This window comes from Chinchilla lanigera, unplaced genomic scaffold, assembly GCF_000276665.1.
Source record: "Chinchilla lanigera isolate Chin_1 unplaced genomic scaffold, ChiLan1.0 scaffold00056, whole genome shotgun sequence".
Lineage (NCBI taxonomy): Eukaryota > Metazoa > Chordata > Mammalia > Rodentia > Chinchillidae > Chinchilla > Chinchilla lanigera.
The window spans coordinates 5,287,343-5,302,434 of NW_004955457.1; the positions used below are offsets into that span (position 1 = coordinate 5,287,343).

General features: G+C 36.7%; 1 protein-coding gene across 1 annotated transcript in view; it reads left to right on the top strand.

The window, feature by feature from the left end:
• Positions 1-13,290, top strand: part of Acadl (acyl-CoA dehydrogenase, long chain) — a gene marked incomplete at its 5' end in the record, with an annotated part of 34,601 nt that extends 21,311 nt beyond the window's left edge. Inside the window, 3 exon segments of the mRNA XM_013520783.1 lie at positions 5,974-6,101; positions 8,240-8,326; positions 12,621-13,290. Of these exon segments, the coding sequence (XP_013376237.1) occupies positions 5,974-6,101; positions 8,240-8,326; positions 12,621-12,711 (306 nt within the window).
• Positions 13,291-15,092: the final 1,802 nt, after the last annotated feature.

The following is a 15,092-nucleotide window of genomic DNA, read 5'->3' on the forward strand; positions in this document are numbered from 1 at the left end:
TACAAACAGAGAGTCAGTGGAGAGTTGTGGATTCTCCAGGAAGTTTAAGGTATTGCAGAAGAACTCAGTGTATAGTGGTTACAACCACCAAATACACCAATCAAATTTTGGACCCTCTAGTTTCTCATTAAAAGAAACAACAGTTTATAAGCATTGCAGTAACCAAATTGGTGGAACATCTCACGATCAAAAACCTTGAGTTAGGACTTGACTTTTAAAATTTCAATCACAGTGACTTTGGCTAAAAGGTTTTGTGAGGGTAAAGATAGAAATAAAATACTTTGGAATTGTTTCAAGACCAGAATTGTAGAACCTACGTTTAAGTGTGGTTTTAATCCTAGCTCAGCTCCTGGAATTTCTCTAGTGAGGTGAGTTATCTCAGAACTATTTTCCTCTTTGTAAGATTTTTTTAAATGTACTTGGTATGTAAAATTGTGTTTTGAATAATATGAATAATACCTGTAGCTACCTTGTAGAATTGCTGAGGGGATTTGGGGAGTAATGTGCAGGGCTTAGGATATTGCCCAGTAAAATAAGCCCTCATTAAAGTTAGCTGTTACATAATGCCTTGCTCCATTTTTTTCCAATATAGCAGGGCCTTTTTTTTTTTTTTTTTTATTAAATCAGTTTCTTGCTCTTGCTCCTGAGTATGGGCCTTCTCTTCTGTCTTTTTGGAAACTGCTTACTACCTGTATGTATCTGTCAAGTTAACTTTGCTTCCTGTAAAGACATTTTTTTTTCAGATATAACAGACCAAAGCAGTTGTTCCAAATTTGTAAAAGTGAGGGTGCACACTCAATCAAAGAATACAGTTTAACAAGCAAGCCAGGGATGGTGGTACATACCTGTAATCCTAGAGCTCTGGAAGGCTGAAGCAAGAGGATCTAAAGTTCCGGTCTCTCCTGGATAACTTAGCAACTTACACCATGTCTCAAAATTTTAAAATCCAAGGCTGGAGATATAGCTTGGCTACCCTGGATTCAATCCCCAGTGGGGGAGGTGGGTGGAAAGGTGGGAGGTGTAGAGAGTAGGGGAAAGGGGGAGGAGAGGGAGGGGAAGAAGAATTGGCTAAACTGGTTTTCTGAAGAGCCAGGGTATTATACTGTGTATTTCCTTTCCTTTATGAATCATAATTAGTGGGTCTCAATGCCTGCCCTGTTCCCCTAGGTATGCAGAAATGTCAAAGATGGAGGAATGGGCAGTAACTGCAAGTGTACCCTGTGTTTAGGGTCCTGGGGAAGGCTCCCTGCAGCTTGAGGGAAGTTATAACCCTGGGTATCACCCTGTAACTGTCTCATCTGTACCCGAAGCAGCAACATCAGTAATATTTGCCTCTAACACTCACCCACTACCATTAACAAATACAAAACGTTTATTAAGACATTTTACAAAATAAGGCTATAGGCCTTATTCTGTAAAAAGTTCAACCGACTAAACATAATTTCCATCCTTTTGGAAATGTACATTTTGTCTGTTTATGGATTTCATACTACATTATAACAAAAATGACTATAATACTATTCGGGTTGCCTGAATAGCTCAGAAAGAATGTGATTTAACATATAACCATGAAGGAATTGTACTGTTTTCTCTTACAAGAAAAAGCTTCTTTGAACATAGAGGCATGTATAGCACATTTCCATCAGTGACAGAGTGCGTGCGTGACCTGCTGATGTAGCCAGTGAATTACTGGTCTGTATGTAGAAATGCTGATGGAAACAAACCATCAGTCATGTAAAAGTATGATCATGTATGGTGTATTATTATGTGCAGTGCATAATACTTGATCATAAATGACTGTACCATGTGTTTATATATTCATTATGCTATACTTGGCCATTAGAGTATATTGCTACTCATTTTAAAAAGTTTACGATGCAACAGCATGCTGTCTTATGCTACCAGTAGCCTCATGCTATTGTGTTTTCCAAGTGTCTTGATTACAAGAGGTACAGCAATTGATCTGTACATCTGGCTTTGAGTAAGTACGTTTCATAATGGTTACACAACAATGAAATTGTCTGATGGCATATTTCTCAGAATATCCCTTTAATTAAGCAACAATGAAATCATCTGTTGGCCTATTTCTTAGCATATTCCTATGATAAAGTAAGTCATGGCTGTATCTATTCACTGTAGTTCCATAGCAAAAAAACAAACAGTTTTAATCCTCCTGTTTTGGTTTTTTTTTTTTTTGTCTTTTTGAGACAGGTTCTTGCTATTCAGTTCAAGATGGCCTTGAGCTCACTTTGTAGCCCAGGCTGGCCTTGAACTCGCAAGGATCCTCCTGCCTCAGCCTCCTGAGTGCTGGGATTACAGGCATGTGCCACCACGCTCGCCTAATCCTCCTGTTTTTCAAAACATCGTTTTATTACCTTCCTGCAAAAGCCCTTCACTAAATTTTCAGTAGAGGGCAGTAGCATTTTGCTTGCACAGGTTCATTGTGTAGGAGTATGTACTGAAGTTCCTGAGCTATTCTTCTAATTTTTCTGTTTTATTAAATAAGTGTCCTTGAATAAAATGTTCATATTTCAAGTTAGGAATATATGTAGAGATGATAAATGACCAATATGTGCTCATAGCTCCTATTCCAGAAGTGGATACACAACGGTTCTAGTTACTCACCTGAAAAAGATGACGTCTGTCAGTCACAGTTTACTTGGCCTAACATCATTGTAGGCCCATGCAGCTATTCAGTTTCCTTTATCTAGATTCTTGAATTTTGAACATTTTGAGTCTTTCTGACCATTTGGGTACATGGTCACAAAATTTGCGTATTTCCTTTTTTGAATGGAGAACTCTAATACCAAAGTAGCAACAGCTACAGGTTTTTATTTTCTTTGTAATGATGATAGGTACTATTACAGCTCATTATTTTCCCTGCAGTAGACCATAAAACATTAAAATTGTTAAAGAAATATTTATTGACTTCTCCCTATGTGCCAGACACTGCTAAATGAAATGTGTCTTTTTTCCTTCACAACTATATAAAATAAGTATTACAATTATCTTCATGTTACAGACAAGGAAGTTGAAACAGAGAAAGTTTAAATAACTTGACCAAAACTACACAGACATTCTAAGTCCATAACCAGCATTCTTAACCACACAGGTCTTACTGCCCAGAAGCATAAGTGGATGGCCCTTTTTTCTTTCCGTATTTTCTCTCACTCAGTGGCCAATGAAATAAAAACGGAATGTACTTTTCTAAGTCGAGCTCTTGATTAGTCATTTCCTGTGTGGTTCATGCTCTTGATTCTAAGGGCACAGAGTGTGGGGGGTAACACTTTTCCCTTCCGTGCCTGCAGAAAGAATATCCAGTTCTTAACTAACCATGAGTTTAGGTAACACGCTTAATCTGTTTTATTTTACATCTGAAGTCATATGATACATCCAGGTAATAGTGTTATTTAAATGACTGCTGGGCCAGGTATCCTCTCCCAGTGTCTTCCAATTCTAAGAGGGTAAGATATTTGTTATTCAGAACTCTGAGATGATCCAGTCTGCTTAGTAACTTCAAAGGAATTTTTAAAATGCCAGATGCAGTAGTACCTACTAGCAGATATTAATGACTGTTAAAGATACTGCTGTGAACATGCTGATCATTCATCAGAAGCACCTTGCTAATACCGTGTGGTACAGTGATTCGCTGGCATTTGTTAGAGAATGGCTTTAGAAAGCATCATACAGCGTCTACAGTAAAGAGCAAAGGCCCGTTCTGCTTGGCAGTGCTCAGCTCAGTGCCAAAATATGTGAATATTCAACCCCTTTATCTGCAGAGAGTAAATTATGTCCTCTTGGAGGCAGTAATTTTTCTGTGGACCTTCCTGAATGTACTGAAGCAAGGCTCTAAGTCACTCCATCCTAGCGTGAAATTTAACCTCAGCTTCTGGAATCTCCCAGCACTCCCACGGGAAGAGTTCTCCTATGAGAGACTCAGGCCCTGCTTATATTGTGAATAGCACATAAATTCTCAAGGGCAGTATCATGTTGGACAAAAACGTCTTCAGCCTTGTCAGAGTCTCCTTTATCTTCCAAGTGAAGTATCACTGAACTGAGCCCAGAATGGGTTTAGAACTGTTTCATGAGGTTTTCATGGAGTGTTCCCTCTTCTCGATTTATAAACAAGATTGTTTTCTTGCTTTTTTCATTTCTTGTTCCATCTTTAGATTTTCCATGAATAAGCTTGAATGTGTGAGGTTGGAGTGGAAAATGTTCTGCAAATTAAAGGGTAGAAACTAAGGGGAAAGAATGTGAGGGGAAGAAAGCCTAGGCGTAGTGGCGCATGTGTGACCCCAGCACTCAGGTGGACAGTTCCAAATTCAAGCCCAGAGTGGCGTACATAGCAAGTTCCATTCTAACCTGAGCTACACATTGAGACCGTGTCTCAGATGAGGCCCCAGGATGTTCAGAATTAGAGGCCAGTACACACGGAGGTGGAAGGTATGTGGAAACTGCTTCCCAAGGCTTGGCTTTGGAATTATTAGATGCCAGTTACATTCCGTTTTTAGAATAGAATGGGATAAAACTGAGAGGAAGACAGTGGTGGTGTATTTTTTTTTTTAATCAGCTCAGTAGGTATGTTGATAGATCTATACAGAATCTGTCCCTCAGCTCTCCTGTTACACACGAAACACTGAAATCTGGCCAGGGCCTGGGGCATTATATTCCCATTCAGTTTTCCAGAAATAAAAGTACTGAAACTATCCCCACACCAATAGCACTGAAAGATTTAGTTTTGTGGCTTGACAATTCTCGTGACGAGTAGTGTAAAAATAAGCCCAGGATCCTCTGAAGATCTAGCTCCTCAGCCTTCTTTTGAGAACTCAATCATGGCTTTTGATTTAGCAGTAGCGCATAGGTGGGAAGCATTGAATTTCTGTGTTTTACTGCACTAAGTTTGTCACCGATTTCCATGTGTGTGCCTGCTGTTAACCTGTGCCTTATAAGTGCCACAGGAGAATGGCCAGAACTCTTGTTTCCACCTGAATTTCCATAATGAAGACTGAACCAGCTGATCATGCCTGGGCCTCAATCTTAAATAGTGATCTAGAATAGAGTGTACTTTTGGAGGCTGCTCAAAGTAGAGTGTGCCAGTATTTCAAGTCCAAGCCAATTTCCTGAAGGAGGTTTAAGTTGGTGCCAAAGAGAACAGTCTAAACTCAAAGTTCCAGGTGTAAAAGTGAAATATCAAGAAGAAAGTAACTTGATTAAAGGGAGAGCAGTCAGGAATAATCAAAGATGTTCTCATTTTCCAAGGGTACGTAGTACATTACCATTGACAATTCCAGACCATTCGGTTTCATTTAAAGAATACGCTACATATATTCTTCAGAGGAGTGAGAGTGTTTGGGGAGAGGGTATAAAAGGTTACGGTTTACTGGATTTTCACTTCCTGAGTGCTTTGATTCCATTATTAATATTATAAATAATTCTTGGCATAATAGATATTTTGATGCACTTATAAGCATGGCGTCCATCTGTCTAATTTCTTTATTATTTTACTCTAAGACAACAAGACAGACAAGGGAAATGCATGTAGTTCATTTCATTAATGCCCATAATTAATTTCATTAAATTCTTCAAAGATTTGGTCTCTGGAGGAAAACAGGTGTGGCCAACAGCTGTACCTAGAGGATTGCACCACCAGATGGTGCTCATGCGTTAGTCAAGCTGCTTTCCAAGCAGTTTCCTTTAATAGTCCAGACTTTAGAGTGTAACACAGGATATAATTTTGGTATTTATCTGTCTTTGCATTTTTTAGTGCAAGTTTCCTTAGCACTTAAATATATTTATTTGGGTTTTTAATTTAAGCTGTTTAATTCAACATATACCTTGTTTTGGAAGATAAAACCAGCAATTTCACGTTTACTTTGCTCTTGGTATCTTTTATTATATAATTTTTGAAATGCTGAATCAAAATATATACTTTTACCAAACTCATTTTATTCTTTCCTCTTCTTTAAACATTAGACTGTGCAGCATAAATTAGCAGAATTAAAAACACACATATGTGTAACCAGAGCTTTTGTGGACAGCTGTCTGCAGCTGCATGAAGCAAAACGTCTGGACTCTGCCTCTGCTTCCATGGCAAAGTACTGGTATGCCTGCTACAGTAATTAGAATGTGGGGTGTGCTCAGAGTGTTACGGGATTCTGCCAACTTTAAACTCAGTTTTGGGGATATAAATGAAAATAGAAGTAAGGGTCAGCTGTTTCTAAACTGCTGAAAAGTCCCATTAAGCCTACTTATAATGTGCTAAAAATTACTCAAGTTGGTATTTAATTCATAACTTCCTATTGAAAATAAAATATTAAGACAGGAAGTAGGATAGCTGCTTATTTCATTTAAGGAACAGTTTAATTTCAAATTACCTGCAGTGTGTCACTCTAGTCAGACTGAGAGCGAACAGAAAATGTTAGGACTCTTGGAATACAGTACAGTCCCAGTTCTGCCATTAAGTAGCTCTAACCAAACTTCTTTCTTCCTGGGTAGCTTCTTGTTATTTACGAAATGATTAGGTTAGAAATGATTTTTCTATTGAAGGTGTTTTTCACCTAAGAAAAAAATTACTGAATGAGTGACCATCCAATCAAAAGTTGCACATGCTGTATTAAATGAAAAGATATTCTATTTAGAGAGACTTTCAGTGAATTACAGATGATTAACAATGATGTGAAACATGAGTTAATTGACAAAAGACCTCTGTGAGGCTTTTGTGTATTTTAAGGTGCAAACATTTAGAATTTAAATCACATTGTGGAAGTGGATTTAGTTTCCTCTTGTTAAAAAATTCTTACATCTCATTAGGCCAAAAGTAACCTTGAAAAAGTTCCTATCATTATTCATTAACTTGGTTCAGTTTAGTCATATAAGGGAAGGGTGCATTTTAGTGCTTTCTATAATAATTGCACAATAAGAAATATGGTTTGAAGGGTAACGTGGAATTACTAGAAACTAGAACTTTTAATGGAGACTTTTTTACATTTGTAGCAAGTTCTTTGACTAGTGAGGAAAAGTATAAAAATTTTAGATATTTTGGGGAAAATAGAAGTTTGCAGTTATTACCCTGGTCCTTGAAAAAACCAGGTTTGTAGACATAGTGTTCTTTAACATAGCAGCAGGGAGAGCAATTAGTTATAACCCCAGTAAATACTTCACTAAAATACTTGCCAGATACAGAAAATTACTGAATTCCAAGGATTATTGCTAGCCAGAGATTTGTCTGTTTAGGAATATCTACCTGTCCAATAGTTTGAGTCAAAATTTATTTTAAATAGAAAAAATGTGTCTGTGGTCACGTTTGCTTTATGTTTTCAACTACTGAAAATAGAAGAGTTTGGAATGAACTTACATTTTTATGTGAAAGTGGGTACGATCCCTGCCATCATGGATTTTATTGTAGTTAGAGCTATCACTAGGTAAGCAGAGTGGTAGCAGCACTGACCTAGCAGGTGCAGGGCCTTAGGTGTGAGCCCAGCACTGCAGAGCAAACAGAATTATTGTGATAAGAGCAGAAAAGACGTCTCAGATTCTTTTGAAGGCTCCCTCTGGAGAATAACTCTAAATAACTTTTTGATGTTTCCTATATAGCTTCAGTAGGTTATCCTCCTCAGTTTTCACTTTTGTCCTCATTATATTTCTGGAAAATCAGTGCCTTAAACATTTTTTTCACTGTTTTTGGTATTGAGATTTCTAATTTTTAGGAAGAAAGTGGCATCTTTGGAAAGAAAAAAGACATATTACAAAGAGAAAAGGAACTAGATGGCTGGGTAAATTAGATCATACAGAGCATCTAAATAAGCCAGACCTATTCAGTCTTCACTACACCCTTTTCAAGCCAGAAAGAACCAAATGTAATAGTCTGAGCCTTTACATTTTGTTTCTAGCCTAAAGAAAAGTGTGGCCAGGGCTGGGGATTTAGCTCAGTGGCAAAGCGCCTGCCTGGCAAGCGCAAGGTCGTGAGTTCGGTTCCCGGTACCAGAGAAAAACCAAAAAAAAAAAAAAAAAGAAAAGTGTGGCCAGAATTAAAATTGAAGGAAGGTATTCGTTTATGTGAAAGTTCTCTTGAAATTTATTTTGCATATAATTTTTACCATCTTTTCTAAAAGGTTTATTTGAATTATTTGATAAGTATATGCATTTAAACAATCATAAATAATTGATTTCTTGATTATAAAGTATCTCTTGCACATTCATTTTACACTTTCCTTTTCTGCTTTTTGTTTTGGTCATCCAGGGCATCTGAATTACAAAACCGAGTGGCCTATGATTGTGTACAGCTCCATGGAGGGTGGGGATACATGTGGGAGTACCCAATTGCAAAGTGAGTACTGCGCTTCTGCTACGCTCTTCTTATGATGTAAAGGAAAGACATTTTCTTTACTTTGCACATCAAGTACAGAGGGAAAGAAAGTACAAGCATTCTGTATTTTTCAGCTGACTGCAGAGTACATTCATGCAAATGGAAAAGAGCTTTGTTTTTTATCAATTCACCATTAGAAGTGTCATATTTTAAAGTAAAGAGACCAGTATACCAAAACTCGATGCTTGTCTTGGCTTTGAAGAACACATATCACTTTGCGTCATTGTTTTGTTTTTGCATTGCTGGAGACTGAACCCATCCCCTTGCACAGCTAGGTAGTGTGTGCTACCACTGAGCTACACTGCTAGCAACTTTTGCAAGCAAACAAGCAAAAGTAGCAGTGCAGAATAATGAATTTGCGTACTAAAAGGATCGGCTATGTCATACCTTAAATACTATTATTTTGCTCTGAAAAATAAGTGTTTATTTTTTCTAAATAGAATTTTCATCTCTTCAAATTAAGGGAAATGAAATGCACCTCTTTATCTTATTACATGTGAATACAGTTGGCTTGAAACAGTGGCAGCTTGTAAATAAAGAATGCCATCTTCCTTATTTCTCCCGTGTTCCCATTATTTCTTCTGTCCTTCTTCCTTCGGTTTTCCATCTCGGTCTCCTCATGACAGGCTTCCTCACCACCTTAGAAAATATCTTTTTCCCTTTTATTTCATTTTTTTTTTTTTTGGCATTATAGTGAATTAAGTCCAGGGGCTTTGCACTGAGGTACATCCTCAGCCCTTTTTTAATGTTCTTTTAGGGATAGAGTTTTGCTGAAGTCACCAGATTGCCCAGTCTAGGCTCAAACTTGAGGTCTTTCTGCCTTGGTTTCCCAGAATGCTGCTATTACAAGCATGTGCCACCACACCTGCTTTTATCTTTCTGCACAGTATTTTCAGCTTATAAAATTTTCCAGAGGAAGTTTTGATGTATATATAGAAAACTCTATTTTAATTCTGAATTTGAGGATAAGAATGCTATGGACTTCTAAAAGCTTTTGCTAATTTTTATCTGAATATAGTGGATTTAAATAAAAAATTATCAAACTGCCTTATATTCAAACTGCCTAATACTTTTGAAATTGTCCATTTTACGAGAATAATGTAAAAACTGATATGCTTGAAATCCTTACAAGGGAAAATAAACATTTGCTGGGCGTGGTGGTACATGCCTGTAATCCCAGTACTCGGGAGGCTGAGGTAGGGGGATTCGATACGAGTTTGAAACCAGGTTGGTCTACAAAATGAGCTCATGGCCAGCCTGAACTGCATAGTGATACCCTGTGTCTAAATAAGTAAATAAATAGATAGATAGCTAGATAGACAGATAAATAAATAAATAAACATTTTATTAGAGTCTCAAGAACAGAAGCTGTAGTATAGATATAACTTGCTGACTTTGGTCACTGGCAACTCAGAAAACTAATTTGCTAGACATAATGTATAACTCTTTGGAAAAACTCAACATTAACCAGGGTTGTTTCTTTTGTTAATGGAGGCATGAAATAGCTGAGTGATTCTTGTTTGTTTAATCAGTCCTTGGACCTGGCTTTGGTTTGTCCTTTCTGCATTACTTGGAATAGACTTTAGGCAAATTTTTTTTGTGTGTGGTACTGAAGATTAAACCTATATCTCCAGCCCTTTTTTAGTTTTTGTTTTGAGACAAGTTCTCAGTAAGTCCCTCAGTTGCCCAGCCTGGGTTTGAAGTTGTGATCCTTCTACCACAGCCTTCCAGTGTGCAAGGATTGCAGGTGTTTGCTGCTGCACCCCGCTAGCAGATTTCTCTTAAATCTTTGTGTAGTCAGGAAATAAGTATCGGGTGAGCTAGCACAAACTCAGTCATCACTGGGATTTTTCCTGTACATTTTTATGTTTTATTCAGAGTAGCCATCCGTCTACTCATAATATTCACAGTGCTTAGAAAGTGACATAGAAGTAGATGTTTATATTTTTCTGCTTAACTGTGTTGTTATAACCACTGCTAGGAATGTAGTCGTGGAGTGGTTTCATGTTTGTGCAGTTTAGTTCAGGTTCCAAGAAAGACATACCAGATGCAGAGGAGTCAGCCATCTGAATCGTTTAAGGTTAGCATGGTATAAACTGTGGTCTGTTTTCTCAGAGTTCTTTCCTTTATATCAGTAGCAGGAAAAAACTGATGGCTTATTTAAAATCCTTGTTTTCAGTTTGAAAAACTTACATGTCATGTGAAGAATAATAATTACCCTCTTGGCCACCTTGTTAGTTCAAAGATTGTAAAAATCTTTGTCTAGACCACTGTTTATCTCCTCAAAGGCAAAAGGATTCTTAATGTCACCTAAAATCAGGTAAGCCGATTTGACACATACAGCAGTATGTGGGTCTAGCAGGCAGACTTTGATTTAAGAGAAGAAAATCCACTTGCTTACGCTTCCATCTCCCAGATTAAGCTACATTACTTGCTACACATGTATAATTTAGTGCTGTCTTGGTTTCATAGGTAAAAAAGGTACTTTGTTCCTCGACACCGGTATTTTCTTCAATAAACCCAGCATGTGGGTTTATTTGTCTTATTCCTTGGAGTAGGACTCTGAGAAGTGAAGCTAAAGCCTGGGCATTTGATGGCTTCTCTGTGAGGCTAAGGAAGGCAGCCGGACATGAAGAGCTTCAGTGCAGTGTAGTTAAACATTTCTTCTCTTGCTATTCTTTGTTAACTTTAGTTGATGACCAAATTGAATTAGTAACCTATAAAAGGTCCACTGATCTCTGTCGTTACATACTCCATTGGAACTTCTTTACTGCAAGGAAAAAAGTGCCCTACCCAGTCTAAAGTTGTCTAAGAGCATCGGAATTGCTGAAGTCGGCTAAATTGCCAGGAAGCACCTCAACACGCAAGGGCCTGCTTTTGAGGGAAACAACAAAATCTGTCCAGAAAGGAGAATATATGAAAACATAAATGTCTAGATTGTAAAACTTGCATCAGAAAGTACCGAGGGTCTCAACTTCCTTTGCAGTACAATAAATCACATCAGTAAATACCTACTGAGCACTCATTTGTTTGTAAGGTGCCCTGGTGAATATGAAGAAATCTAAATCCAGGGTTGGTCATGTTCCTAGAGAGATGGCACATTTAATTTGTCTCAAAAACTAAATAATTAGAAAGCAAAAGATTTTAATTGAGAAAAAAAATGCCTTTGATTTTTGTCCGCTAGAAAATTCTAAAGCTCAATAATTGGCCCCAAATGCCTGCATCATTGAAGGATTGTGACCTAATAAAAATGATTCTTTCCAAAGAGTGAGGATACCTAACATTCTTATTCCAGTCTGCTGACACCTGTTTTGTGACCTAATGGTGTAGTAACCATTAATTAGTAAATGCTCTGAATCTGGGTTCTTATACATGCAAAATGTTCATAGTATTTATCATCTTGATCCCAGAGCTGAGAGGTTAGATTGAGGGGAGAAAAAGTAAAAATAACTGTGCAGAAGTGAACTGACAGCCTGTATTTCTGCATGAAGGTGGCAGTGGAGTCTGCCCCTTAGTATTTTAGCACCATAAGTCACTGGAGTGATTATTAATCACTTCCAAAATAACTTCTTTTTCTATAGAAGTAGTGTTTTGGACAGCATCAATTTATACTCATGAATGTAGCGGTGATAGAAACTAACAGTAATGGGAAGATAACTAATTTCTCTAGTTTTGTTTTGTTTTTTGTTTGTTTGTTTTTTTCTGTTTGGGACAAAGTTTCCCTATATAGATCAGACTGGCCTTACTTTGTAGCCCAGACTGACCTCGAACTCATGTTGATCCTCCTGCCTCAGCCTCGTGAGTGCTGGGATTGCAAGCATGTACGACCACGCCTGGCTTAGTTTTTTTTTTTTTTAAACCAGTACATTTCAACTTCGTGGGAAAATATTAAAAGATAAAAAGTAATTAAGATATTTCATGCATTCAAAAATTGAAACATAACTCTTCAGAATGCTTTTTTATGTGCTGAATTTTATAAAATTAAATCAGGTGAAACATAATTATAAATTTGATTTTGAATTTGTAATCTGTTTAAGTAAACTAGAAAAGCTACATAAATTATCAGTGCTTTGATAGGTGTTTAAATATATCAACCTGAGATGAATGTTATACTGGGAAAATAAGTAAGTTATGAAGAAATTTTATTGCTTGAATTTCATTAAATGTAGACTCTAACAGTTATCTAGTAAAATGAATTTTAAAATTTCTAATACCTTTTGTTTATATAAATTCAATTATCTTTTAATTTATCTAGAGCTTATGTGGATGCCCGAGTTCAGCCGATCTATGGTGGTACCAATGAAATAATGAGGGAGCTGATTGCAAGAGATATCGTCCGTGACTAGCAGACATCTGCCCCCATCCTGGAATCCTATTACAGTTAATCAGGTTTTAAATCTACTCAAGACAAAATGTAACCTGGAAAAGGAGGAAACAAGGTACATGTTGTTATGTGTTCTCTGTACAGAGAAAGAAATGAGTGAGAAGGTTAACGCAGTGGAAGGAGAAATGTGTGAGTCCAAAAAATCAAATTCTCTCATAAAAGGTTTACTTTTTTTATATAAAAGTCAAAGATTTTCTAACTCTAGAAGCCTTAACATTTTATTGACCTCTAAAATTCTAAAAATTATTAATTGTGCAAATCCTTAGAATTGAGGCAGAACTAATTTTATATTGTCAGGCTATAAAAACAATAATAATATAGACCATGGACTTGTAAAGAGGATAATAAGTATACATTAGAATGTAAAGTCACTCAGCTATATATGTTTCGCTCCAAATTCCCTAGAATACCTTGCTACTCCAGCCCCCTATTTTTAAGCCATGAATGGAACCTAGTCGTAAAACCAAGTATCACATTGTATGCTATCAACATATGTAGTTATTAAGTATTAATTTAAAATAAAACTTCTGTTTAAACAAAAGTCTGTCCAGAGCGTCTGTGTGAAAGGCGGATGCGTGAGAAGCTGCTCCGGTTCACGCAGGAGTACTTTCTACTTCTGCCTTGAAATTCCCAGGAATCACCTTCCCCTGACCCCAATCAGAGAATTTGCTTCCGTCTCTTAAGTACTGACACTTGGGCTTTTAACCCATTTTCATCCCATTTTCTAAGAAAAATGAAAATAATCCATGATCCTTAAATTTCAAAATTCTGGTAGGTGTCAAAGTAGTAGCTTTTATTTTGTAACAATGTAATTTATTTATCAGTTTAACAAATATTTTGTATCTTATATAAGCAAAGCTGTTTAAAAGTATGATGGCAAGCAAATCTTGCAAAGGCCTTACTAATAAGTGAATAAACAAATAAGTAGTAATAAGAAAGAAGTGAGAATTTCCAATTATATATTAATTACAATAAGAGAAAGTAAGCATTTAAAATAAGAAAAGAGGAAAATTACATTTAATTTAAAATTTTAAAGTATTCAAAAGTTAATAATTTTTAAGCTGGTCGCATCATTTTGTTTTTTTGTTTTTTTGTTTTTTTGTTTTTTTTTTTTGTTTTTCTCTGGTACCAGGAACCGAACTCATGACCTTGCGCTTGCCAGGCAGGCGCTTTGCCGCTGAGCTAAATCCCCAGCCCCCGCATCATTTTGGTAATCATTTGTCTTTGCGTATACTGGTGATACAGTAAAGAACACCATTCTAAAATGGAAATATGCGGTATGGTCAAAACTATGGTTAACGTTTATTTTTTTTTAATTGCCATTAATCCTCTCAAAATATTCCCACTTGCTTCCAATATACTTGTCCTACTGTTCTAGCCACTTCTGAAACAGTTCTGAAGTTATTTTTCCTATCTTTAGTTACACTATCACGGCCGCCTTGATGTCCTGAATAGATTCAAAACAACTGTCTTTCATGATCATTTTAACTTTGGGGAAGAGCCGGAAGTCGCATGGTGCCAGACCCGTGAATAAGGTAGATGAGGACACACTGTAAGGTTTTTGCTTGACAAAAATTGCTGTACCAGTGATGTACAATGTGTGACACAGCATTGTCTTCATAGAAGATGAATTGCCCATTTTCTCAGGCTCTTTCCTTATGGACATTATTTTTTAAATTTTGTTTTGATTTTTATTAGTACATATTGTAATATATATTGGTGTATGTGCATAATACATTTCAGTTCTTTTTTCCCCTTCCCAAATCCCCCCCTTTATTTTGCCAGCACTTTCAAAGTTTATTATGTATACATATTAAAAATCAGATTGATAGGCTGAAAAACATATATATAAATACATTAGACAGTTAAATGCAGAGTTAAGGCACACTTTTAGATACGTTGTTTGCACTTCCACTTTTTGTCTCTTTTCCTATTATGTCTCTTATTTTGTACTTCATGTATTTCTTTCATATGAGAGAGACCATTTAATATTCAAAATTCTGTGTCTGAGTTACTTCCTTAACATTATAGTTTCAGGGTGCATCCGTTGTCCTACAAGTGACTCAAGTTTATCCTTTGTAGGAGTCTGGTACTGCATTGTGTATAAATACCACATTTCCTTTATCTGTACATCTGTTTCCAAGACTTAGCTATTATGAATTGTGCTGCTGTAAAGATGGGTGTGCATACACCATGGTGTTGTGATGTCTTTAACTTTTGGGCATGACACCTAGGAGAGGAATAGCTGGGTCAGATGGAACTTTTGTTTTTAGTTTTTTGAGGAGTCACCATAGTGGTTTCCATAATGGTTGTAGCACAGCATTTCTTAATTCCTCTCGTAAG